This window comes from Trachypithecus francoisi, unplaced genomic scaffold (genome assembly GCF_009764315.1).
Source record: "Trachypithecus francoisi isolate TF-2019V2 unplaced genomic scaffold, Tfra_2.0 Lachesis_group20, whole genome shotgun sequence".
NCBI lineage: Eukaryota > Metazoa > Chordata > Mammalia > Primates > Cercopithecidae > Trachypithecus > Trachypithecus francoisi.
In genome coordinates, this window is record NW_022681466.1 from 40,065,163 (window position 1) to 40,092,633 (window position 27,471).

Genomic DNA, 27,471 nt, shown 5'->3' on the forward strand with positions numbered 1-27,471 from the left:
CCAGGCATGGTGGCGGGCGCCTGGAGTCCCAGCTACTCGGGAGGCTGAGGCGTTGAACTCAGGAGGCGGAGGTGGCAGTGAGCTGAGATCACGTCACTGGACTCCAGCCTGGGCAACAGAGCAAGACTCATCAAAAAGAAAGAAAAGAAAAGAAGGAAGGAAAGAAGAAAGAAAAAAGAAAGAAGAAAGAAAGAGAAAGAAAGAGCAAAGTGTAACTGGATGCGAAGGTCTCCTGGGCTGCAGCTTGGACAGAACCAGGAGAGGGTGCTGCTTATCCCTCCTCTTGCCTCCAAGGAGGGGAAGGTGGAGGTCTGTGCCCACCTGCGAGGGTGAACCTGGCTGTCTGCAGTGGTCGTCGGCTGGGGCCTGTGCCATTTGTTGGCCATCGCCCGGGCTAGAAGGGTCCCTCTGGCCCCTCTCTCAGTTCCTTACCTTACTCCTCCCTGTGACCTAGGGCAGGAGTGGTCGGATGCCCTGCCTGGAACTGTCCAGTGACAGTGGAGGAAGCTCAATTTGGCCTCTGGTCTGAGCCACATCCTCCCGTCTGGCTTTGCCAGCCATGACGCTCACATTTTAGTCATAAGGATGCTCTACTTCGTAATCATTTCAGAATTCGGAGGGGAACGGAGGCTGGCTAGTGACCTTCTTTGAAACCACCTGGGGGCAACTTTAGTGCCTTGGGAGCTGTGGCTCCGGCTGGCCTCCACTCTGCAGGAGGACAGGCCTGGCTCTCTTGGCTGCCCAGGGCCCCACATCCCACCCAGGAGAGCCTGTGTATCTTCTGGCTCATTGGTGAAAAGCCACCTCGACAGCACCACCCAGAAATTTGAAACCAGCCATTGGTACTGGGGAGGTGGCCAGTGACCCAGATTAAAGCTGGAAAAATCGGCCTTGCTCAGAACCTGGCCTCCCCGCCCCCTGGGCCTCCTTTTTCTTCTCTGGCGGCGGGGGTGGGGCACAGTGTACCCCAGACCCAGGGATATCTGTTTACCCTAACCGCCCACAAAGACTTATGGAGGGCTCTTCCCCTGCCTCCCCACATTAAGAAGAGAACATTTTAAAAATGTTTTTATTTAATTAAAAAAAAGACAGAACAACCAACCAAAAACCAGTAGTAGGTACTGGAGTCACAGGTGCTTAACTGGCGAAACACACAGGGGTGGGGGTGAGGGGGTGGGTCAGGAGGAGGGAGAGAAGGCGGGTACAGGCCACCACATCCCCCCGGACAGGCGTCAGGTCTGAGATGCAGCGGGAGGGCCAGGAATGGGCGGCCCAGGGCCCAGGGTCCCCGGAGACCTGGCTGGCCGCGGGGAGAAGGCTGAGAAGTTCCAGGTGTCTGAGGTGGTTTTGCTCCCGGCTCGTCCCCTTCTTCCTACTCTTTCTTGGTCCCTAGGTGGGCCCTGCTTACTCTGCCTGGGACTGGGCAAGAGGTAGGATTCATTGGAACACAGCTTTCTCCATGGAATGATAGAAACTTCTGGGGCAGTGGGAGGGGAGGTGGCAGATGGAGAGGAAACAGAACAGCGCGGCTGCCTTGCTTTTGGAGATCACAGAAGAAAAGTCTCGGGGCCTTGCTGGACGGCCGGTCTGGGGAGGGCGTTCCCTGTCTTCAGCCTGGTCATGGCAGTGGAGGTGGTGGGGTGTGGGGATGGGGCTGGCCTAGAGCAGGTGAAGGCCTTGAGCTCTGGTGCTTCAGCGTCCACTGCTAGGCACACTTGGACACGCCACCAGACGATGTCAGCCCCGACGGGAGCGAAGGCTCCGGAGCACAGCACACAGGGGCCCTGGCAGGCCTCATTTCAGCTCCCCGGCACACCACGGCAGTCAGCTGGGGCCGCTACGGGTGGATGCATCCTTTCCTGGGGGCAAAGGAAGGTGGGATAGACGATAACATCATCACCAGGCCAAATGGACCTGGGTCTGAACCCCAGGGGGCCGAGTCCACCCATGGGCTGTGAGCAGGTAGCTGAGGTAAGGATGCGCTCGTTATTTCCAAGCACGACAGCTACCAGGACTACAGGCGACTGTTCCAGGGTGGATCAAGGAGTCTCAAAAAGTAAGAAACAATTTTTCTTTAGAAAGCACATGTTTTATATAAAAGAGGGTTAAGTTCCATGTTCTAGAGAGTTCTTCTTCCAAGCCAGTACACGCTTCCACGCTCTTTGCTTGCTTCAGGAGGGGGAAAAAAAGAATGGCTGGAAAAACTGTAAAACACAGAACCCACTTCCTCAGCTCCGGACAAAGTGCTGAGATCTCCCCTCTGTAGGGAGGAAGAGAAGCCCAGCTCAGCCCATTTATCCAAACTCCCTCCACCCCATCCTGTTAGGTGGTGGTGGAATAAATTATATTGACAGGAGTTGTGGGGCCAGTTGCTGCTACTTTTTAAGACAAAAAAATGAATGTAAGTTGCTCTCCTGGCGTTGATTTGCAGAAAGTCATGATTTGTAACCACCTAGGAATTGGATGTTTGTTCTCTAGGATTTTTTTTTTTTTTGCCACTGTTCACCGTTGGGTCTCCCTTTCTTGCACAGAAGTCCAGGATCCTGTTGCCAAATGCCAGTTGGAGGGAGCTGTCTGTCCACCTCTTCCCCAGGACCCCCAGTGCTCAGGGGACAGAGTTGCTCCTCGGGTCTGTGATAAGGAGCACAGCAAGAGGCCACGTGCCCACCTTTCCCCTGACCAATGGAACCCTCCAGACTCTGCAGTCCAGTCAGTGGGTCTGTCCTGCCCATTCTGAGTGAGGCGGAAACTTCCAGAAGCAGAGAAGAGAGCCAGCAACAGCTGCCAGCCTTTACCTGGGCCTCCTTCACAGGCCATGGCCTCCCCAGGTCGAGGGAAGCTGGCCCCGGGACAGCGCAAAGGCTGAAGCACCAGTTGGCTGCAGAGCTGTCTTCAGGATCACAGGCCACCGCCAGAGTCTCGAAGAGAGGGAGATGGAGAGGAAGGGAGGGAGCTTCGGTGGTCTGATTTCTGGCTCAACGACACAGGAACCTCAGGTTCAAAAGCAGCTGACAAGAGCCCAGAGACCTCTTGGTGCTTGGCAGAGCCTTCTGGTGGCCCGGCACCCAGGCAGAGAGGGAAGGGCCTGAAATTCCGTTTTTCTAGCAAGATTCCTTTCCAAGAGGAGATAATGGCTCGATTTTGTCTTCCCGAGTTGATCAAGGCCGGGCAGCCTCAGGAAAGCTCTGGGGCTTCCTGGGAGATTTCAGTGACCCTGGGGCATCAAAACACCCTTTTTGGGGGAGGGGACAAAGTCAGCCTTCAGCTTCTTCTGCAGCCCCGGGTCCAGTCTCCCAGCACAACCTCTGTGCAAAGCCAGCCCAGGACACCTCTGGAGACCAGGGAAGGCTGCGTTTGGCTTTAGTTCATTGTTCGTCATCTTGAGGATCACACGCCGTCCTGTGTGACAAAAAGAGCCATTCTGGGGAGAGGCCGGAGCTGAGAGAAGGGGCAGGTGGCTCACACAGGGGTCGTCCGTCGGTTCAGCATGCTGACATGGAAACCTTCCTTCAGGTCCTGCTGGAAAAAGTCATGCACCTGCAGGAAGCTGGCCTCCTGGTCGGGGCTGTAGCTGGCTGCGGTGGTCACCTTGAGGGGCTCCCTGGACAGCGTGTACATGGACAGCTCCCCCATGGGGATGGCCCCTGCGATCTTCAGGCCCATGGGCGACACGTCCCTGGAGGGCGAGGCCTCGGTGGACCTCGAGCTGGACCTCGAGCGCCGTCGCCGGTACCTGTAGCTCGGCATCCTGGCATAAGGAGAAGAGGAAGACGCCTTGAGGAATTCTCGTTTGGTCTTAAACCTCAACTCTTTATTTTTCTCAATGTAAATGTTTACAGCCAGGACGCCCACGGTCTCAGCCACAATGAAAGACAGAGCTCCAAAGTAAAACGACCAGCCATAGTTGTAATGGTTCTTTTTGTCTTCATCCCGCTTGTCACTCGGGTCGCCTGTGTTGCTGGAAATGTAGACGATGATACCAATGATGTTACTGAGGCCTGAAAGGGAAGCGGGGAGCAGGGAGTGGGGCCAGGGAGGGAGAGAGGCAGAGGTTAGACCCACAGTGGGATGGGCAGGGCAGGGAACAGGTGGACACTTCCCTCTCTGATGAGTATTTCTTTATTCTGGTTGCTAATTTTTCTTTTCAGTAATTAATGTTGAATGGGTAATATAGTACAAAGTTCAAATGAGGTATACAATAAAACACACCTTCAGCCCCCAGTTCCCCTCTTTAAGGCAACTACTGTTATCTTCCTTTGTATGTCCTTCCAGAAAAAAATTCTAACACAGACACACACACACACACACACACACACACCCATCCCTATTATTTCCTTTGCACAATACTCTTTGGCCGCTTGTTTTTTCTCTTGACAGTACATCTGAGAGATGGTTCTGAATCACGCCATGGAGAGCTGCTCCTGTCTTTCTAACTACATGCGGCACCCCCATACAGAAGTCTCATGACCCACCTAACCAGGCCTTTGCAAGAGATGTCTGGGTGGCTCCCTGCCCTCTGCTGTGACAAGGTTGCCTTGGACATCCTTGTGTCTACAGCCTCACATGTGCACATGGATACAACTATGGGGTGCACTCCTTGCAGTGAAACTGCTGGGCCATGTGCATTGAAACACGTAAAATACATTTTTATTTGAGAATAATTTATGATTTACCAAACAGCTGCAAGGTCCAGAGAGTTTCATATACTCCTCACCCAGTTCCCCCTAATGTTAACATTTTACATTATGTGGAACATTTGTCACAGCAAACAAACCAACCTGGCACATTACTTCAGACTTTACATGGATTTTTTGTTTGTTTGTATTTTGAGACAGTCTCAGTCTCACTCTGCTGCCCAGGCTGGAGAGCAGTGGCACGATCTCTGCTGACCGCAACCTCTGCCTCCTGGGTTCAAGCGATTCTCCTGCCTCGGTCTCCTGAGTAGCTGAGATTACAGGCACGCACCGCCATGCCTGGGTAATTTTTGTATTTTTAGTAGAAACAGGGTTTTACCTTGTGGCTAGGCTGGTCTCAAACTCAGGACCTTAAGTGATCCACCTGCCTCAGCCTCCCAAAGTGCTGGGATAATAGGTGTGAGCCACCGTGCCCGGCCTTTACTTGGATTTTACTGGGTTTGCACTAATGTCCTTTCTCTGTCCCTGGATGGATTCAGGATATTACATTGCATTTAGTGTTTTAAATTTACAGTCACTGCCTAAGTGCCCTCTGTAAGGGTACAAATGTCCCAACAGCCTATCGTGAATATTATCAAATTTCTGGTTCTTTGCCAATATGGGAAGTGAAAAAGAGTCATTGTTGTGTTTATTCGATTCTCTCTTATTCTAGGGGAGGCTGAACAGAGCCATACTGGTGGGGTGTGAGTTCCAGTTCTACCAAATACCAGTGTGACTTTTGACAAATTACTCCCACTCCCCATGTGTCAGTCTCCTCATGTGTAAAGTGGGAGTAACTGTGGTCCACACCTCGCCGGGCTGGTGTGAGGATTAAATGAGCTGATATATACAAAGTGCTCACAACAGCATCCAGCACACAGGGCGCCTGCCATAAGTTCAATTACCATCCGCTACATTTTATCATAAAGTGCTGTGTTGTGTTTGTCTCTGCACTGTCCACGTCCTCTGTCCATTTTCTGTGGCACCCACCTCGTGTGGAAAGGTTAGAATATCTTCTGCTAAGGGATCCAGCAATCCTGCCCTGAGCACATCAGTCCTGGGTTTCGACTCCTTGTCTCTTCCATTGTATTCTGTAAGAACCCTTTCTGACATGTTTTTTTTTTAACCTACTAGTTTACTTTTTATTTACTTATTTTTTTGAGACAGGGTCTTGCTCTGTCACCCAGGTTGGAGTGCAGTGGCGTGATCTCGGCTCACTGCAACCTCCGCCTCCCAGGTTCAGGTGATTCTCGTGCCTCAGCCTCCTAAGTAGCGTGCCACCATGCCCGGCTAATTTTTGTATTTTTAGTAGAGACTGGGTTTCACCATGCTGGCCAGGCTGGTCTCAAACTCCTGACCTCCAGTGATCTGCCTGCCTCGGCCTCCCAAAGTGCTGGGATTACAGGTGTGAGCCACCGCTAGTTCACCTTTCTCCCCTCTGATCTCTCTCTTGCTGCTTCCCTAGCTTTGTGTTTTCTTCCCCACTCTGTATTCAGCACGCGTTGGAAAAGTGTTTCTTAAATGACAACTCCATGAATCCAGTTTCCCAGAGAAGTCTTGTATCTTCTTCCGACTTTCCCAGCCTTGGAACCTGTCCCTCCCCTGTGGCACCTACCGTTTTCCACCTCGAGTTCTTTAAGAGCTTGTCTGACCTCCCTGCCAGGGCTGGTGGCATGAAGCCAGGCCCCATATACACCTGGGTGCCCTACCACCACGCTCGGCCCCCATCAGCGCCCCCTGCCCCAGAGAATAAGCCAGTGTCCCCCTGCGGGCTCCCCATTGCTTCCTTGCAGCCGGCCGCAGCCACCTTCTCTGCCTGGACTAGTTTTCTTCGGCTAAGGCTCTGGGTCCAGGCTCCAAGCCCCTCCGGTGGCACCAAGCATCTGGGCCTGCCTTTGAAACGGCTCCTCCTGGGGGCACAGGCAGCTGCAGGAGGCACCTCGAGGGGCTTTGGAGGGGGGCAGCCCTGGGCACAGCGTGTCTTTGCCACTGTGCGTGTGACTTCAGGGAAGCCACCTGTGCTACTGGACTGCCTGTGTGCCTCCTCCGCAGGAGCGGGGATGGTGCGGTTGGGCTCACAGAGCGCTGGCACGGCCACTGTGGTTTCTGGTGTGACTGGAGCCTTCTCTCCCCGACATGGGGAGGACGCTCCGGGCCAATGTTCAGGGGTCACAGCCGGGACCTCCTAAACGGCTCACACCTTGTGAAAAATGACTGCTTCAAGGAGCAGGCGGTGGGCCTGGGGCAGGAGGAGAGAGAACGGAGCCGCGGGGAAGAAGGGAAGGGCGGGGGGCCTAGCCAGGAGGGAGGTTCATGCTTCTCCCAGGAGACCCTCAACACAGGCTCCTCTTCCCAACAGACACACACGTGCGCACACACACCACACTCCTCAGACACACACACACCATAGTCCTCACACACACAAACACACCGTAGTCCTCAAATACACACACACATCACCCTCCTCAGACACACACACCATAGTCCTCAAATACACACACACACCACACGCCTCAGACACACACACCATAGTCCTCACACACACACACCACAGTCCTCAGACACACACACACCACAGTCCTCAAACACACACACACACCACACTCCTCAGACACACACACCATAGTCCTCACACACACAAACACACCACACTCCTCAAATACACACACATACCATAGGCCTTACACACACACACCACAGTCCTCAAATACACACACACACCACAGTCCTCAAATACACACACATCCCGCTCACATACACAAACACACCACAGTCCTCAAATACACACACACACCACACAACTCAGACACAGACAACATAGTCCACACACACACACCACAGTCCTCACACACACCCCACACTCCTCAGACACACACACCATAGTCCTCACACACACACACCATAGTCCTCACATACATACACACCGCACGCCTCAGACACACACATACCACAGTCCTCAAATACACACACACACCACATGCCTCAGACACACACACACCACAGTCCTCAAATATACACACACACCACACTCCTCAGACACACACACACCATAGTCCTCACACACACAAACACCACAGTCCTCAAATACATACACACCACACTCTTCACACACACAAACACACCACAGTCCTTAAACACACACATCATGTTCCTCACACACACAAACACACCACACTCTTCACACACACAAACACACCACACTCCTCAAACACACCACAATCCTCAAATACACACACACATCCTACACTCTTCACACACACAAACACACCACAGTCTACAAACACACCACAGTCCTCCAACACACCACACTCCTCAAACACACACATATACCACACACACAATCACAGTTCTCAAACACATACACACACCACACTCCTGACACACGCACTCCACACACACGTCTATTTATTGCGCTGGAAGGAAACAGACGCTGGAGTGGTGTAGAACGGAGGCCTGGCACTTCGGCTCCCCAGCAGCGGCTGCAGAGCTGGAGCCAGCCCCTCTACTGCGGTGGCCCCGGGTCCCAGGATGTGAACAGAAGTCATCTACCCACTCCAGGAGAAAGGGCGAGGGAATGCAGGACAGGACAAGGGTGCTCTGAGAGGCCCGCATGTGCAGCATCACAGACCTGCCCATTCTCAGCCAAGGTGGCATGTCACTGTCACCCACAGCTCTGTGACTTTTCCCCAGTGGCACTTTCCGGGGACATCGGGCATGGCTCTGAGGTGCTGCTGCCTTCTCATAGCCAGGAGGGTTGGGGCAGTCGGGATGGGCGGGGGCCGCCTGCTCTGTTGCCTGCTCACTCTTTCCCAGGCACCTTGGACTTCTGCTTCCTCTGCAAGACGGCCACTCATGCCCATTCTGGGCCCTCACCCTGTCTTTACCTGGCCAACTCCTTCAAGTTTTGGCATGATTCCCCTGGGCATCTCCCTGACTGCGTAACCCAGCCAGGCTCCAGTTACAGGCTTGTAAAACTGCCAGCTGAACCCCACGCACCACTTTGCACACCTGGATTTATTTTTTGGTTGAAGTGAAATTCATGCAAGATAAAAGTAACCCTTTGGAAGGGCACAATCCAGTGGCATTTGGCGCATTCAGAATGTTGTGCAAGCACCCAAAACATTTCTGTCACCCCACAAGGAAGCCCTGTTCGGCAGGTGCTCCCCATTCTCCATCCACCCCGTCCTAAACACCGGTCAGTTGCATGCGGCGATGTTATGTCTGCATTCCCCCCCGCAGGATGCACACTCCCTGGCAGTGTGAAACAGGCACTCCTGTGTCCCCAGCTCCCAGCCCAGTGCCAGCCCAGGCAGGCGGCTCACCTGCAGCCACGAAGAGGATGCCGGCGCTGAGGACGATGTTGTTCTTGCGGCTGTAGATCCTGCCGGCGCCGATGCACAGGCCACCCAGGAGAAGCAGGATGGTGCTGAGGATGGGGAAGACGCTGGAGGCTCGTACAATGCCTGGCCAGGGAGGTGGGGGGCACAAAGCAGAGGGCAGTGAGATCAGCTGCCCTCCCGGGCATGGCTGTGTATGTCTCCCAGGAACCTTGCAGCTCCAGGCCCTTCCCCAGGATTTGAGATTCCCATCAGGACCTGGAGACTCAAGGCGGGCCAGGGCCTGAGTAAGCTCAGGGCTGTTGGATCAGATGCAAGTGGGGGCTCCAGGTCTCCTCTTCACCCTGGAGTCACATTTGCCTACCTCTTGCTTAGTCTCTCCCTGGGAGTGGGCACCAGGGAGACCATAGCAACAGCCATGAAAGCAATAAACCGCATCACATTTCTGCGACACTGCACAACCCCCTCAGCCCTTGCATCAACACAGTCTCCCTGAAGCCCCTGGAAGGCTGGGAAGCAGTGTCCACAAAGGGTGGCCCTGGTCAGTGGTTGAGAGCACAGGCATTGGCATTAGGTGGGTTTGTGACATGCCAGCTGTGCAGGCTTGGCCGAGTCACTTTCACTCTACAAAACTCAGCTTCCCGTCTGTGGAATGAGGTTCCTCACAGCACCGGTGTCCTACACTTGCTTTTGTACATGTAAGGTGCATCACGCTGGGCCTGGCCATTCTATACCTTCAACATCATCATCATCCCCCAGGTGACAGACAAGGATGTGGGACCTCACGACTGGCCTGAAGTCACAGAGGAGGTGTGACTGGGCCGAGAGGGATGCTTGTGACCCACAGTGTCCACAGAACCACCTTTGTAGCCCTGCCACTAACTAGCTAAGCGGGGACGGTTGACTTTGGTGGCCACCTCAGTCCCCATTTATAACTTGGGAATAGTAACATCTACCCATAGGGAGTTGGATTGCAGCCTCCCTAGGATATACCTGTGTCCTAACCTTTAGGACCTGTAAATTGATCTTATTTAGAAAAAGGGTCTTGGCAGGGCGCAGTGGCTCATGCCTGTAATCCGAGCACTTTGGGAGGCCAAAGCGGGCGGATCACCTGAGGTCAGGAGTTCGAGACCAGCCTGGGCAACATGGTGAAATCCCGTCTCTACTAACAATACAAAAAAAATTAGCCAGGCATGATGGTGGGTGCCTGTAATCCCAGCTACTTGGGAGGCTGAAGTAGGAGAATCACTCGAATCCAGGAGGTGGAGATTGCAGTGAGCCGAGACTGCACTGTTGCACTCCAGCCTGGGTGACAAGAGCAAGATTCTGTCAAAAAAAAAAAAAAAAAAAAAAAAAGAGGTCTTGCAGATGTGGACTCAAGCTGAGATCATCCGGGATGAATCCAGTGGGCCCTAGATCCAAAGACGAGCATCCTTACAGAACCTTAGAAGAGGAGAAGACAGGGGAGAAGGGGCTGTGAAGACGGAGGCAGAGACCCAAAGGTGCTTCCATGAGCCAAGGAGTACCAACCACCCCCAAAGCTGGAAGAGTGGCCCTCTCCTAGAGCCTTCAGAGAAAGCAGGGTCCCCCAGTACCTTGACTTTGGGCTTCTGGCTTTCACACTGTGACAGTGAATTTCGGTTGCAAGTCACACAGTTTTGATCATTTGTTACGGTCGGTGGCCTTGGGAAATGAACATGCCTCATCGGAGGGTTACGATGAGAAAATGTCAAGCACCCAGTAGGGGCTTAGGGTGCCCCTCCCTTAGCGTATGCGGTGGGAGGAAGACCAGAGGGAGGGAAGGGAGACTCGGGAAAGGGAAGCAAAGAGTTCGGCCTTTCCCAAGCACCTGCTGTCTCCCAGCCCCGTAGAAAGCTCGGCTGCGTGGACCCTTGGTGGCCCCCACAGGGGACAGCGAGCCTGGCCGCACTGGCAGGCGCCGCCCTCCCCAGCCAGCTGAGCAGGTTTCAGGGCTGTCAGCCTCTCCTCTGAAGGCAGGGTTTGTCTCCTTTTTTGTGAACGCATCAGTGTGTGTCCCTGCTTCACAGAGAGGGGATTGTCTGGGGGCATTAAATGCAGTTCTTCTCTCCGGTGCCTCCTCCTCTCTGATTCCTCTCTGCCTTCTGGCAGCAGCAGGCTCTGGGATGAAGTTTCCTGTGTGTTTCTGAAATGTGCCTCTGATCTGTGCTGGCCAGAAAAGTTGGGGTCAGTCATCCCCTCAATGCCCTCGTTCTGCAGACAGGTCAGAGGAATCCGAGAGAAGGAAGTCCATCCAGCACTTTGGGAGGCCGAGGTGAGTGGATCACTTGAGGTCAGGAGTTTAAGACCAGCCTGGCCAACACTGTGAAACCCAGTCTCTACTAAAAATAGAAAAATTAGCCGGGTATAGTTGCGGGCGCCTGTAATCCCAGCTATTCAGGAGGCTGAGGCACAAGAATCGCCTGAACCTAGGAGGCAGAGGTTGCAGTGAGCCAAGATTGTGCCACTGCACTCTAGCCTGGGTGACAGAGTGAGACTCCGTCCTAAAAAAAAAAAAAAAAAAAAGCCCAATTGCTTTAAGATCACTGGATGCCCAGGCTTGGCTTACAGCCATCCATTCTGCCCAGGTAAGTCACACAAGCACCTATGCCTTGCCACAGGGACTCATGCCTGAGCTGTAGATGTGCAGATGCCAGCTGGGATTGCCACAGACAGTGGTGCAGGTCGGACACAGTGCAGGTGGCTAAGGGTAGAGGGAAGAGTGAGGCTGAAGTCCAGCCCATGCCCTGCTGGCCATATCAAGCCTTGGCAGAGGATCTGCATCTGCCAGGAGACCAGACACTTCCTTCTAACTCACCCCCGGGCACACTGTGGACTCCCAGCAGCCGTGACACCAGCCCCCTGTGGCCTGGCACAGAAGTTATCCACCTAGCTGCTGAAAATGCGGACTTGGAGAGGGGCGCCAGGCCCAGGGCAAGGTGGGCAGGAACCCCTGGGACCAGCAGGGCCTGTGGAAGAGAAGGTGGGCAGGAACCCCTGGGACCAGCAGGGCCTGTGGAAGAGAAGGTAGGCAGGAGGTGGGGTGGTGACTCCCTCTAATCTTGGACTGTGCATCTGCAAATCATCAGGGACAGCATAAGAGCTCAGAGGCCTTCAGGTGCTCTGCAACAAACAACACAAGCCCAGCTTCTGTGGAAGGCTTCAGAATGCATGGCCGGGGGCTGAGTTCCTTCTTCAATTGTCAAAGACTGGGCGGGAGCAGCGCAGCCTTGGATCTGCCAGGGTTGGTGCTCCACGCCCACGCAGATGAGCCGGCCTGAAACAGGCATTCTGCAGGCAGCCCCACCGTGGATCTGTTGCCTTCTCCAAAACACCCATTCTCCACCCGGAGGGCAGAGCCCTGTTTTCTTTGCTGCTATACTCCACATGTCTAATACAGTGCCTGGCACATAGTAGGCCCACAATAACTTTTTTTTTTTTAAGATGGGGTCTTGCTCCGTCATGCAGGCTGGAGTGCAGTGGCACGATCGTGGCTCACTGCAGCCTCAACTTCCTCGGCTCAAGTGATCCTCCCAACTCAAGCCTCCTGAGTAGCTGGGACTGGAGGCATATGCCATCATGCCTGGCTAATTTATTTTTATTTTTTCTAGAGATGAGGTCTCACTATGTTGACCAAGCTGGAACTCCTGACCCCAAGCGATCTTCCCACCTTGGCCTCCCAAAGTGAACCACAAAGTGCTGGGTTACAGGAGTGAACCACTGCGTCTGGCTGCAATAACTCGTTAAATGAATGAATAAATGAACCCTCATGAACCCTCACTTGTTGCAAATATCAACCGCCAGAGACCTCCCTCTTGTGCTTCTACATATTTTGGGGAGCCATAGTCTGGACAGAGACGAGAAGACAAAATATTAGAAATCAGGGTGGCCCTGGAAACTCATGCCAGATGTCTGTGGCGACCATGACCTTGGCCTGTCTCTGAAAGTTGCTCAGCCCCTCTGGCTCCAAGCTCACAGGCACCTGTACTCTGGAGATAAAAGGATGATCAAAGACACAGAGCTTGGTTTTAGGGCCAGATATCCCGGTTTCTGCAGCCACCGAGTGGAAAAACTCCTCCCTGTTGGGAAGTCAGTTCACTCCCACCCCGCCCTGACTTCTGCCAGCAGCAGAGACCACAGGCCCGAAAGCCGTCAAGCTGTCTTTTCTGTGTGCATCTCTGAGCTTGTTAATGAACCTGGCTGCTTTCCCCACAGCATATGCTTAAGGAGAACATGGCCTTCCCCAATGAGCTCTAATTGCGGTTGTGCTGTCACCATCATCATATCTGGGAAAATCACTCTGCAGCCCTCCCCGCCTTGCACCCTCCCCAGAGGACCTGGAACAGCTCACTTGTTTTTGTTTTTTTTGCTCTTCCAGATCCTCACTCCATCCTGCCCTGAGCCCCGGGAAGCTGACTGTGTGGACCGAATCCGCGGGCTCCCACCTCTGGCTTTTGGAGAGGGGTGTCTGTGAGGGAGTTCGGCCCAGCTGTTGGTGAAGGGGCGACATTGCTTCCCGATGGCCGCAGCTCCTGCCAGGCGGCCCTGTCCCTACTGCTCCCTCCTCCAGGCTCCCACGCCTGTCCCCCTCACCTATCCAGGCTCCCAGCTATTGCTGGTCCCGGGGTGCTCTCCAGCGCTTGTGGGTTTCCCTTAACCTCACCCACACTTTTGTAAATGGTCCTTCCATAGACATCCTTTATTCATCCTGTTTGAGTGTGACATCTGCTTCCTGCTGGGAGATCGGGAAGCCACGTGGGGTGACCTCTGGGCTACTGCATCTTGAGGCCAATCCAGAAAAAGACCCCAGCACTCCGGGGCCATGAATGGGACACAGACAGGCGAGTAAAGAAAAACTAGCACCAATGCCCATAACCTCAGGGGAGCTCCAGTGGGAAATGGAGGGGGAATGGTTTGTTTCTCTAACGCCATTTTCCTTATAGTCCCAGGGTTGGACCATGGGCACATCTGCCCCCAGATCTTTAAGAACCACCTGATTGCCCTGGATTGGGCAGAGAAAGGCTGATTCTGAGTTGGGGCTGATTTTCAATTGAGTTATCTCAGCTAGGCTGAGCACCAAGGGCCTCTGTAGACAGTTGTGCAGACATACACTATACAACCGGAAGGATGTTCATACCATAATTGATGCATGTGACTTCCCTTGAGTTGTGCAGTGTGCAACCTGCACAACTATCTCTGGCGGCCCTGTGGGAATCTCATTTGATTGGTTCAGTGTGGGCCCCCGGTAAGCAGAACCAGAGTATAGGCAGGAGGAGGAGAAGGTGAGGGAGGAAGGATGGGAGGCAGAGCGGTGGCCAAATTATTTCACGTTCTGGGCCTGGTCGCAGCAGCCTGACACTGCCCCGGGCTTGATGGAAACTGCGTGCTGTTCTATTTCACCAGATGACTCAGAATCAAAATTCTTTCTCTTAGAAAAAACGATCTATAAGCAGGTGCAGAGTGAACTGTGCTCTCTCTGAGGGCGTTGGTATCGATTCTCCATCAATGAGGCTGGGTTCGAGCCCCAGGGGTGCTGCTGTGAGCTGCTCTTCGTGTCTTGCCTAACGTGAAAGGGGAAAATGACTCCGAAATGGTGCTATTTTTCTATTTGCAGGCTCCTCCCTGGCTGCTCCCAGGGAGGTATTCACAGGCCCAGGGATGAGATCTGGACTTAGTATGGTGGCTGGGTTTGTTATTTGGGATTGAGCTTGTGCTGTGACTTCTGGGCTTCAGTCTGGGGGCCCCACACAGCCACTGGACCCAGGAGCAGGTGGGGGCTCCCAAGGGCAGAGGCGGTGCTGAAAAGACTTCAGGACCATGTATCAGAGGCTGCTCCCTGGCACCTTCCTCGCCTTCTGCCCTGGGTCTCCCAGCACCCCACGAGGCTGTCTTGGTGTATGATTGTATCTGCTTTTTCAAGACTGGAATGGAAGAGAGTATGCAGGAGAGGGTGGGTAGAACCCAGTGTGCTTGGGGTGCCACACCCCTCAGGGAGACCCAGCCTGGGCAGAGCCTATATCTTTAACCTCCCTTGCTCCAGCCCCAGCTCCAGCCAATCAGTAGCTCCAAAGCCAGCCACGCCCAGCAGGCTTTCTGCTCAGGCCTGTCTCCCCAGGGCACAGGCCTCTCAGCCAAATAACCCCATTGAGATACCCAGTGTGTCATGGCAGTGATGAGCAAAACTCCATCCTCCGAACTCACGATGTCTGAATAAGTAAGAGAGTGAGCAGAGCATCCCGAAACAATCACCCTCTCCACACCCAGTGTCTCTCTTTCCTCCGGCCGCCTCCCCTCCAGCCTTCCCCCTCCCCACAGAGAGAGAGTCCAGGCCTCCTGACACTCACGGAGGAGGTACTCCGAGCTGTCGTGGTCGTAGTCATTGTCCTCTGGGAAGTGATTGATCCGGAAGCAGTGTCCTTTATAAATGCCTGGAAGGAACGAGAAGAAAAGAACACTGTACATCCTGTCTGGGTTCACCCATCCATTCACTCCAGACACAGTCGCTGCGTGTGTGAGCCTCTGTGCAGGTCCTGGGGACAGACAGAGAAGAAAGACAGGCTCCAGCGTCCCGGACTGGTGGGGGCACAGGAGAGACACACAGAGAACGGCTACACAGGGAGAGATATGCCCCAAAGGTGACCCTAGTTATGGTCCAAGGGTGGACGCACGTGAGAGTAAGGGGACCTGGCATGAATAACCATTGAGATAAGAGGTGCCAGGCAGAGCTGCCCTGGGCAAGCAGGAGGTTGGACCCCTCTACCCAAGGGACTCTTAGCTGCATCTTGAAAAAAATCAAAACAGGCTGGGCGCGGTAACTCACGCCTGTAATCCCAGCACTTTCGGAGGCCGAGGCGGGCAGATCACGAGGTCAAGAGATCGAGACCATCCTGGCCAACATGGGGAAACCCCGTCCCTACTACAAATACAAAAATTAGCTGGGCATGGTGGCGAATGCCTATAGTCCCAGCTACTCGGAAGGCTGAGGCAGGAGAATCGCTTGAAGCCAGGAGGCGGAGGTTGCAGTGAGCCAAGATCGCACCACTGCATTCCAGCCTGGTGACAGAGCAAGACGCCATCTCAAAACAAAAACAAAGAATTTGCCCACTGGGAATGGGGCACAGGGGGCTTTCCAGGCAGAGGAGCAAGACATGCGAAGGCAAGGGTGGGGTTGAAGTTTGTCTGTCTGTGTCTTTCCCGCTCTTAAACCATAGTTATGGCCCAGTGCGGTGGCTCACACCTGTAATCCCACCACTTTGGGAGGCCAAGGAGGGCGGATCGCTTGAGCCCAGGAGTTCAAGACCAGCCTGGGCAACATGGTGAAACCCTGTTTCTCCTAAAAGTACAAAAATTAGCTGGATGTGGTAGGGTGCACTTGTAATCCCAGCTATTCGGGAGGCTGAGTTGGGAGGATCACTTGAGCCCGGGAGGTGGAGGTTGCAGTGGGCCGAGATCATACCACTACACTCCAGCCTGGGCAACAGAGCCAGACCCTGTCTCAAAAAAACTCAAAAAACCACAGTTATGGTGACTTCTTCCTAAGGTACACAGCTGGTGCAGATTCCAATCCCCTCACTCAATGTGATTGAAGGAAGAGAGGATGGAGCAAGAGAAACTTCCAGAAGGGTTGAGCCCATCTCCTGCTTGGTTTCTTCCTCCCTACTCTGAGAAGTGGCTCTCATGGGGTGGGGGGCCAGACCCCCTGGGTAGCTTCATAATGTAGGACAGGCCACTCCTCCCATCCAGAATCTTCTGTCCTGCTCTCCTAGTCCTCTGCTTCCCTGAAGTCTGAGAATGTCCACCACAGAACTGGACATTGGTTGCCAGGGACACAGGGTGTTGCTGCTATGTCCCATCCATGCCAGAAACCCCTTCCCCTGGGTCAGCCCCCCGCTCCTGCAGCCCAGGAGCCACAAGCTCATCTTGACACCGGAGTGGCCTGTGCTGGGGCAGTTTCCAACTGGGGCCAATTCCTTTTCTGCAGTGGCTGCAAGCACCCCCCCCCTTGCCTTGGTCAGTCAGGAGCACAGTCCTGGCGGCAGGGTCCGGGTGCTTGCCCACCTCTCACACTTCCAACCAGGAGAGGTCCCTGGTGAGCTGGGAGCAGGCCGCCCTTCCACCTGGGCACCAAGAAGCTGGTTACCGGCTGCTGTCCCCAAGTTCTTTCCTCCATTGATCCTCTTCAGCTGCTGCCTCCAAGAAGCTGGGGTGCTCGGTGACAACCCTGCTTCCTGAAGGTCCATGGGCCCTGGGGGCCAGTGGTGGGGGGGTGGGATGGTGGGGAGGCAGAGGGAGGGTCTCAGAGGTGATGCTAGGAATGTCCTCTGCATGGGATCCAGCACGAACAACGTAGTTGTTAATCCCTCAGTCTCCTCATCTGTAGAATGGGCAGAGCCACAGCCCTTATCTCCTGGGGATCTTAGAATTACACCACGTCATATTTGAAAGGCACTCAGGGTGATTCTTGGCCCATGGTGGTGGCTCAGAGCGGGGGTTCGCTGCTGTTGGATCTAGAAATCACCCACCCTCGCTCCTTCATGAGTGGCTGAATTGGTGGAGAACCATGACGGTTTGTGAGCAAGAGGAAGGAACGCCAAGACAGGCTGGCCTCAGGGTGGTGGGGTGGGGACACAGAGGCCAGAGTGGGCTGGATACATTTCCTGTCACTCCTGGCTCTCACACGGCAGGCTCAGAATGTTCCTGGAGAACTGGAGTAGGCATTTTGCCAGCCATGGGTGGGTGAAACCAAACTCTTTGCTGTTCCTCCCCTCTCCCATGCCTTCCCTCCCCCATTCCTCCCCTCCCCCACACACCTTGTTTTTGGCTACTTCATGGGTCTAAGCAAAATCACCAAGTCACGCATGCATGGTGGGACAAGTGGCAATAAGAGGTTGAAAAAGGAAAAGGAGTCTGTCTTTCCTGATTTGCTGTGCAGCGGCAGGCTGCCAAGTCCACCGTGCGTCTTCTCAGACCCTCCTTCGTGGGCACACCCTTCCACGTATATACGCGTGGGGTTCCGCCCATCTTTACAAAAATTACACTTGTCTTGAAATAATTGTAGAGTCACAGGCGGTTGTAAGAAATAACACGGGAACCATCCACGTACCCTTTATACTCAGCTTCTCCCCATGACAACATCGTGTACAACTGTAGTGCAATATCACAACCAGGACACTGACATAGACAGTCAGGATACAGAACACTCAGTCACTGCAAGGAGCCCCCCGTGCTGCCCTCGCACAGCCGCACTCACGCCCTCCTGCCTGTCCCCTTCCTGACGCAAGGCAGCCAGGAATATATTCTCCATGTCAATAATTTGGTCATTTTGAGACTCTCTTACAAATGGAGTCATCCAGCAATGTAAACTCTGGGGACTGGCTGTTCTCACTCAGCCTAACCCCCTTGGGATTCATCCGAGCTGTCATGCGTACGGGTAGTTTGCTCCGTGTTATTCTGAGCGGAATTCTGAGGCGTGGATGCAGCATTGTTTGTTTCATCATTCACCCACGAAGGCACACCTGTTGTTTCCAGCTATTACTAACGAGGCGGTGGAGAAGGGCACGAGTTGTCTTCGGCTCCGTGGAGAGTGAATGAGATTGTTCTCTGCCCCTAGAGCCAAGAATCGGGGATATTTCCCCTAAACATCCTCTCTAGGACAACACCTTCAGCCCTTCCTTTCTCTCTTTCTTTCTTCCTTCCTTTTTCCCTCCCTCCCTCCCTCCCTTCCTTCCTTCCTTCCTTCCTTCCTTCTTCCTTCCTTCCTTCCTTCCTCCTTCCTTCCTTCCTTCCTTCCTTCCTTGATGGAGTCTTGCTCTGTTGCCCAGGCTGGAGTGCAGTGGTACAATCTCGGCTCACTGCAACCTCTCCTTCCCGGGTTCAAGCAGTTCTCGTGCCTCAGCCTCCCAAGTAACTGAGACTACAGGTGTGCACCACCATGACTGGCTAATTTTTGTATTTTTAGTAGAGACGGGGTTTCACCATGTTGGTCAGGCTGGTCTCGAACTCCTGACCTCAAGCAATCTACCCGCTTCGGCCTCCCAGAGTGCTGAGATTACAGGTGTGAGCCACCGTGCCCAGCTGCCATTTCTTTATTGACGGTTTCAAGTGCCTTCATCCCCCTGGCTCCCTCCTCTGGGCTTGCTCCCAATTCTCGGGGCCTGGAGGCACAGCTCCACCACCGAACCCAACGTTCAGGCTGGGTCCGACCAGCTCAAACCACACTGGCACTTTCTCCTCCTCTTCTCTGGACTCCATGCTTCTGTTAATGGGACTGGGTATCACTGTTGATTCGGTCTCCTAGGATTTTTTTTTTTTTCACAAAAGTTGCCTCACCTCCCCCGAATCTGTTTTTGTGGAGTAGAATGTTTGGCACTAAGGACTTCACATTTATCCCTGTCAAATTGAATTTCGTTAGCGTTGGCCTAGGGCATTTAGTAAGGAGAAAATTAATGGCTGGTGCAAGGAGTAAGAGAGAAAGCCATTTTCAATCCACTTCACACGTGTTCGCTCTCCACACACGGGCCATTTGCTGTGCTAGCTATTAAGTGACAGTTAGGGTGGCTAATTGTGAGATCCTGACTGGCTGGGCTGCAGGAATGCTGAGGTCGTGAGGTGGAGACAGGGGTTGCTGGGCTGTGCTCCCAGAGACACTGTGGCCCTCGCCTTCCCGAGGGCCAGGAGACCACTAGCGTGAGAGTTTGTTAGTCACTCGGCCTCAGGCAAGTTACTTCTTCTTCTTCTTTTTTTTTTTTTTTGAGACAGAGTCTCGCTCTGTTGCCCAGGCTGGAGTGCAGTGGCCAGATCTCAGCTCACTGCAAGCTCCGCCTCCCGGGTTTACGCCATTCTCCTGCCTCAGCCTCCCGAGTGGCTGGGACTACAGGCGCCCGCCACCTCGCCCGGCTAGTTTTTTGTATTTTTTTGTTTAGTAGAGACGGGGTTTCACCGTGTTAGCCAGGATGGTCTCCATCTCCTGACCTCGTGATCCGCCCGTCTCCGCCTCCCAAAGTGCTGGGATTACAGGCTTGAGCCACCATGCCCGGCCGGCAAGTTACTTCTTCATCTAGAAAACCTAGGAGTTGGACCAGAGGGAGACAGTCCTGCTTGAAGACTCTATGACTATTTTGTAAATAACAGGCACGGGGTGTGTGCACAGGTGTGCGTGCCGCTTCATGAGCAGGTGCAGGCTTGTGTGCACACGTGTATATCCCTTCATCTGCACATATCAGGAGACACTTTCATTAAAAGTATATTTTTTTTTTTTTTTTTTTTTTTTTTTGAGACGAGTCTCACTCTGTTGCCCAAGCTGGAGCGCAATGGCACGGTCTCGGCTCACTGCGACCTCTACCTCCCAGGTTCAAGCAATTCTCCTGTCTCAGCCTCCCGAGTAGCTGGGACTACAGGTGCCTGCCACCAAGCCTGGCTAATTTTTGTATTTTTGGTAGAGATGGGGTTTCACCATGTTGGCCAGGTTGGTCTCAAATTCCTGACCTCAGGTGATCCACCCACCTCGGCCTCCCAAAGTGCTGGGTTTACGGGTGTGAGCCATCACATCCGGCCTCACTAAAAGTATATTTTTTATGGGCACAGGAAGCATCTGGAAAGGTATATCCCCAAATGTGTCCAGTATTTTATTTCTGAGCGATAGAGTAATGAGCGAGTTAAATTTTTCTTCTTTACATTCCTCTGTATTTTCTGAATTTTCTACAGTATCTGAAAATGAACCAATAAAAGTAAGAAAAGAGACCAGATTCTTTGATTCCAAGTGAAAATGAGGTGATGGGTCTGAAATGACAGCAGATGCACTTGGACAGGGGAGCTGGGAAGCGAGGTGTGAACCCTGGGGGCTGGAGGGTGTGTGGGCAGCATTTGAGCTTCTCCTTCCATGACCTCTGTGAAGGTCATGCCTTGGGGTCATGTCCCCAAGTACAGTTGAATGACCAACCCCCAGGACCTGATGGGTTCCAGGGACATAGGAACACTGGAAGAGTCCAGGCAAACGTGGCAAGCTGGTCACCCTATGAGCCATTTCAGGGACACTAAGCCTCCATAGGGCCACCTGAGGCCATTGTCAGTAAGGGAATCCTGGAGAAAAGCATGTCAAGGGCGACTTGCTGATGGAGACCATTCATGTAATCCTTTCTCATTTGTAATGCATTTTCAAAAGCATGACTTCATTTGATCCTCACAAACATTCACAGATGCCACAGGCACCTATTGAGAGTATATGGTCACCCTTCTGTCCACCTCGTACCTCTTGGCCTATCTTTGACCCCAGTCACACATGGCTGCCACGACCAGCTCTGTGCAAGTGGAACCTGCTGACACCTCAATTTAGCTGCATCAATTACTTCTTGCTTTCCACCCACAGCACTTAGTATGTTGCCCGCGGGAACCGCTCTGCACTCGCGCATGTGCAACTGGAAGTTTGAGGGATGAACCACCCTGGGGGAAACCTTTGAACAGTGGAGGATGGGATGGGAGCTGGTGGATAAATGTCCCCAAACACTGTCCCTTGGTGGGCAGTTCTGAAGTCCATTCTACACTGCTTCTGAAGGGGTGAGTCCCAGCAGGACCAAGCCAGGTGATCGTCAGCTCAGGACACCCTTGCATTGGCTCTCCCCTCCCCTCTCCCCATGCCTGGTCCCTAGGATGGCCACCCAAGATACACCCCCTGCATGCCAGCCCTGGGTTCAAGCTACGATGAAAGTTGGGTGTATTGCATGCTTCAGCCCATTTCGTCTCTGCAATAAGGCTCCTTTGAAGATGGAGAAAGAGGCTTAGAGATGTTGAAAGATCTGCTTCCACAAGGCTCACAGCAGACGGCATTCTACCCTATGCTGTAAAACAAAGTCTCTGCTCCATTTGACAGGAGAGGAAAGGGAGGCTCAGGAGACACCTGGTCCTCCGTATGTGGCACCCTGGAATCCAGCCTCCTGACTCCTTGTCCAGTCTCCTTCCATACCACCCTGATGCAGCCTTTCCAAGAATCCTCTATAGATGCAGGGCTGGGGCTCTAGAGGCAGTGAGGCCCAGCTGGTCTTTCTCCCCAAGACGGAATAGGAAACGAAACCAGATAGCCACCAGGTGCGCCAGGTTAGCTTCAAGGAAACAACTGTCAGGTGATGAAGAGCGAGGTATTGGGAGTCTCCAGGCCCTGGGAAAGAAGGCAGCCTTGAATTGGCTGGGGCTGTCGAAGCCGGGGAGAAGGCGGCCCAGCAGCACAACGCGCCTTTAGGATCTAGGAGGGGACGAATGTGCATAAAAAGGAAAGAGGGCAAGTAGAAGATGATACTGCGTGGAGCCTTTCCTCTTCACTCCTCCATCACTCATTCACTCTCAACAGACTTTTACCGTTTGCTCATCACTCAATCATTCATTGCTGGACAGTGTTGCCACTGTTTACTCATCTCATTCATTCATTCCTCAATAGCATTTTACAGAGTCCATAGCAATGTTCTAAGCGCTGGGGCTGCCAGTCTGAGTAAGACGGAGTCTGGCCCTCACAGAGTTCTCATTCTGGTGGAGCAGGGCAAGGAGTGCTATTGACACAAGAAGATAAATGAATATCAGCATCATTTCAGGTGGCGCCATGCGTGAAGGCAGGGGAAGGGGTCTGCGGCGTGTTAGGCACGGACTCTCGTCCTAAAATTGTGGCCGAGCTCAAAGCTGAGATGACGAAGGTGTGGAGTCCACTTCTGGGAACACACACCCCTGGGGGAGCTGCTCAGATAATACGTGATTTCAGAACATCCTCCGTGATCCCCACTCTCTCCAGGCAACACTAGAAGAGGAGAGGGGAAGAAACCCAGACTCAGTCCAGGGACCATCAAGGAACACCTACTGAGGCCACACAGACCAGAGAAGGCAGTGAGGGTGAAGACCATACCTGGACCAAGCGTCCCAGCAACTCTGGCTGAATTAACTTAGGAACTGCAAAATGATCAAACAACATGTATTGTTCTAGAGAGCCATCAATGCGAACTCTACCATCATTTAAAGCAGCCACCTCCCAACTACTCCGAATTGGAGAGGTTTCCCCGGACTGTACACTGTGAAAGGGGGTAGCCGTACTCAGGTCACAGCCCTGGTCCAAGGGTCAAATGGACCATGTCTGTGTCTCAGAGAGGGGCACGCTGCGGGAGCTCAGAGCATGCCTGTGTCTCTCTGTCCTCCTACCAACCATCTGCCACGACTACTTCTCCTCAAGGTTTTCCCAGAGCTACTCAGAGCCTGGCCGCCTCCTACACCACCCCATTTCCACAGGAAGGAAGGGAACAGCCTGGAAAGACTGGAGGGCTCTGTTTCCAGGAGGCTACAGACCATCCCAGAAATGACCTGCCTGGGACTTCATGGAGGAACTTCATGGTGGGGAACTGAGGGGTAGCAGGATGTTAGCTGGGCTGATAGGTGATGGAGGCGTGAAAAAGCTCTGTCCTCACGGTAAGAGTGACAGCAAATATTTACTGTACTTAGCACCCATGATGTATCAGGCACTATTTTGAACACCTGACATTTATTAACTTAATCTTCACGCTAACCCTATATGGTAGACAGGCTAACACCCTTTGCTACTAAGTGCCCTAATTGGGATCTGAACCCAGGCTGCCTGGCTTCAGAGTCTGTGCCCCTACTTCGCACACCAGGGAGGCAGAAGAACACAGAATGTTCTCAGAGCTCCAAGACGTTCTGTGTGGCTTTAGCACCATGGGGAAGCATGTGTCCCCAACACTCCTTAGGATTAGACTCTGGGGCTGAGGGTATCGGCTGATGCTTCAGGCTGCGTTAATCCCTCACTAGCAGGCAGAGATGCTGAAGCAGCGGGGACGGCAACCCAGGGTCCCACACCACTGGGACAGTGAGTAGTCAGGGAGGGTAGGCATGGACACAAAGGCAGAGCTTGGCTGGGGAGCAAGGTTAGGATTTTTGAGAAGGGCTGATGTGTGCAGAGAAGGCACCACCACGTCTGGTGCAAACAAAGGGGACAGTCGGGGCAAAGGTGTGAAGGTTCCCAAACCACAGCTGTCCTGGTGTGATTGGGTAGCAGTGATGGGGGAGGTAGAGGCAGAAGGAGCTGGGATGCGGGTGGGGTCTTGCATGGTGGGCAGAGGACATGGGACTTTATTGTCTCCATGGTGGGGATGCCGTAGTCTGAATATTTGTGTCCCTCACCCCCAAATTCATATGCTGAACTCCTAACCCTGAGGTGATGATGTTAGGAGGTGATGAGTGGAGCTCTCATGAATGTGATTAGAGTCCTTTTAAAGGAGACTCTGGAGAACTCGTTCATCCCTTCAACTACGTGAGAACACAGCAAGAAGGCACCGTCTATAAACCAGGAAGCAGCCCTCACCAGACACCAAACCTGCTGGCACCTCGATCTTGGACTTCCCAGCCTCCAGAACCATGAGAAATAAATTTCTGTTGTATTGTAAGCCACCCAATTTACAGTATTTTGTTATATACTATATATATACTATATTTTGTAGTTTGTTAGCAGACTGAATGGACTAAGGGAGGGGGTGACTTCAGGTTGGAAGGCCCAGGGAGGCATCCTTCTTAAAGGGAACTGCATGGGATAGGAGCAGCAAGGAGATATAAAAACCAAGAAATGCAGCTCAGCTCAATGGCAAGTGATGTTCTTGGTTTGGGGAGACACTGGCTGCTGTCCTTGGACGTAGTTTCAGAAGAGGGACTGGAGGCCAGGATGGAAGTGACTTGGCCAAGATCATTCTAGCACAGAGAGGCAGGGTGCATTAGTTTTCTGGGGTTACTTTAACAAAGTACCATAAACTGGGAGATTTTAGGACAGAAGGGTATTGCCTCACAGTTCTGGAGGCTTGAAATTCAAGGTGTTGATGTGGTTGGTTCCTCCTGAGGGCTATGAGGGAGAAAGTGCTTCCATGAGTCTACCTTGCTTCTGGTGTTTGCTGGTGATCTCTGGCGTTCCTTGGCTTGTAGAAGCATAAACCCCATCTCTGCCTTCTCTTCATATCACGTTCTCTCTGTGTGCGTGTAGCTGTGTCTAAAGTTCCCCTTTTCATAAGGGCATCAGTCATACTGGATTACGCCCCACCCTAAAGGCCTCATTTTTTCTCTTTTTGAGACAGGGTCTCACTCTGTCACCCAGGCTGGAGTGCAGTGGCACGATCTTGGCTCACTGCAACTTCCACCTCCAGGATTCAAGTGATTCTCCTGACTTAGCCTTCTGAGTAGCTGGGATTAAAGGCATGTGCCACCATGCCTGGCTACGTTTTGTGATTTTTAGTAGAGATGGGGTTTCACCAGGTTGGCCAGGCTGGTCTCGAACTCCTGACCTCAAGTGATCCACCCACCTCGGCTTCCCAAAGTGCTGGAATTACAGGCATGAGCCACCACACCCGGCCCCAGAAGGCCTCATTTGAATTTGATTACCTCTGTAAAGAGCCTGTCTCCAAATCAGGTCACATTCTGAGGTACTGGGGTTAGGACTTCAACATAAGAATTTTTGGTGGGGATGAGGTGGGGTGCAATTTAACCCATAACCCAGGGTTCAGAGCAGACGTGCTGGGCAGGGCCACCAGCCAGTGCTACAAGCTGCTGCTGACAAACTTGACGATCCTTGATTCCCCACCCCTCAGCTCTTTGCCCAGCCCTGCTCCCTGCTCCCCACAATTGTCCCTTAGAGGTCCCCCTAGTAATTCCTCCACTTCCATGCTGAGTGCCAAAGAAACCCCCTAATAACTGTGATTTCCTAATTGGCACATTCTGGTCTCCTACGGGCTGGCCTCTCTCCAGCTTCAGTGAGCCAGGCTGTTGGGAAACCTCTCCATGGGTTCCTGCAGTGAAACTTCAGCCGTGGAGAGGCAGTCTAGGCTGGGCCGGGCTTTCTCAGGGAGCCCTAGCTTCCTGACCTGCTGGTGGCTCTCCATGAGACCCTGGTAAGCCACTGTGACCTTTGGTTCCTTCATTGAACTTAGATTTATTGAGCACTTGCTGTGTGTGAGATGCTGGGGACTCAGAGATGTAGCAGAGTGTTTGCTTGCTAGAACCTGTTTCCTCTTCTTATGGTGCACACGACTACACTGTATTTCCCAGCTTCCCTTGCAGTTCAAGGTGGCCTGTGACCCAGCTGTCCAATGAAATTTGAGCTGAAGTGATGTGAGCCACTCCTGGACAAGGTATAAGAGCAGTGGGGGTGGCCCTACATCTCCACCCCCTCCCAATCTGCCATGGGATGAGAGAAGCCTGGGTCCCTGAATCACTCTGTGGAACACAGATGTCCGTTGAGCGGGCCATCCATTTGGACTGTTAGATGAGCAGGAAACAAACTCCTATTATGTTTAAGGCATTATACATTTGGGATTATTTCTGTTAGAGCAATAATCAATAATACAAGAGGAGAACAGGACAGACACAGTCTCTGCCCTTCTGAAGCTTTCTGTTTCCATAGTCATTCAGTGACGACTGAGGAAAGGGCTTAGAAGGAGTCCTGAGTTTCCGACAGCACATCACCGAGGAGGCAGGCCCAGGCTGCAGAGTAGAGGTCAGGGAAGCTGCTCCTCATTCGGAAAATGGTGGAAATATTTTTACAACCTTTCAAATCTCAAGTGAGACCCAGTGAGACCCATGTTGGTCAAGGCACCTTGAGAAGGCTAAATTGTGATGATGTCATGAGTGTGAGTATATGGTTTTCAACTCCTCATTTCTCGGAGATGTCTTTAGACTAGACTGTGTTCCAATTAGAGTTAAGAGAGGGGCTAAAAATAATAAATGCTTGCCATTCAGAGTCTGGGAAGTTTCTTTGGGCAAATGAGGACAACTATCACTGGCACCTGCTAAAAGATTCACACAGGCTCATTTCTTTTTTGATAGTTTAGAGTCATTGAGGTACCTTGTGGTCCCTCTAGAATCTGTTTGGGTTTTTTGTTTGTTTGTTTGTTTGTTTGTATTGAGATAGAGTCTCGCTCTGTCGCCCAGGCTAGAGTGCAGTGGTGCAATCTCGGCTCACTGCAACCTCCGCCTCCTGAGTTCAAGTGATTCTCATGCCTCAGCCTCCTGGGTAGCTGGGACTACAGGCGCCAGCCACCGCGCCTGGATAATTTTTACACTTTTAGTAGAGATGGGATTTTACCACATTGGCCGGGCTGGTCTCGAACTCCTGACTTCAAGTGATCCACCCATCTTGACCTCCCAAAGTTCTGGGATTACAGGTGTGAGCCACTGCATCCAGCCTCATTTCTTCTTTGATAGCTTAAAGTCATTGAGGTGTCTTGTGGTCCCGCTAGAATCTGGGATTTTTCTTTTGAGGTGAACAAGGTTCACCCACTCAATCCTTTGCCCATTCTTTCTTTTAGTTTGGTATTCATTGATTGACACCAGGCCCCGTGGATCCTGCCTGGGAGAACTTATGACCTAGCTGGGGAGGTGAGTGAGCACATTACCTAGAACAAGAGAGCCAGTGACACTAT

The 27,471-nt window shown here is 52.8% G+C and overlaps 1 protein-coding gene and 1 pseudogene across 2 annotated transcripts in view; both read right to left on the reverse strand.

Moving 5' to 3' along the window:
* Positions 1 to 1,051: 1,051 nt before the first annotated feature.
* LOC117067996 lies at positions 1,052 to 3,379 on the reverse strand (annotated as a pseudogene). Its single transcript, XR_004430915.1, has 2 exons — positions 3,340 to 3,379; positions 1,052 to 3,173 (listed from the first exon to the last, which is right to left on the reverse strand). The product of XR_004430915.1 is annotated as an uncharacterized LOC117067996 (transcript).
* The window catches only part of CACNG4 (calcium voltage-gated channel auxiliary subunit gamma 4), a 69,897-nt gene continuing 43,478 nt past the window's right edge, over positions 1,053 to 27,471 (reverse strand). Inside the window, exons 2-4 of the mRNA XM_033183905.1 lie at positions 15,373 to 15,456; positions 8,996 to 9,136; positions 1,053 to 3,998 (exon numbers count right to left, since the gene is read on the reverse strand). Coding sequence (XP_033039796.1) covers positions 3,460 to 3,998; positions 8,996 to 9,136; positions 15,373 to 15,456 — 764 coding nt within the window. The 3' untranslated portion in view covers positions 1,053 to 3,459. The remainder of the gene's footprint in view (positions 3,999 to 8,995; positions 9,137 to 15,372; positions 15,457 to 27,471) is intronic.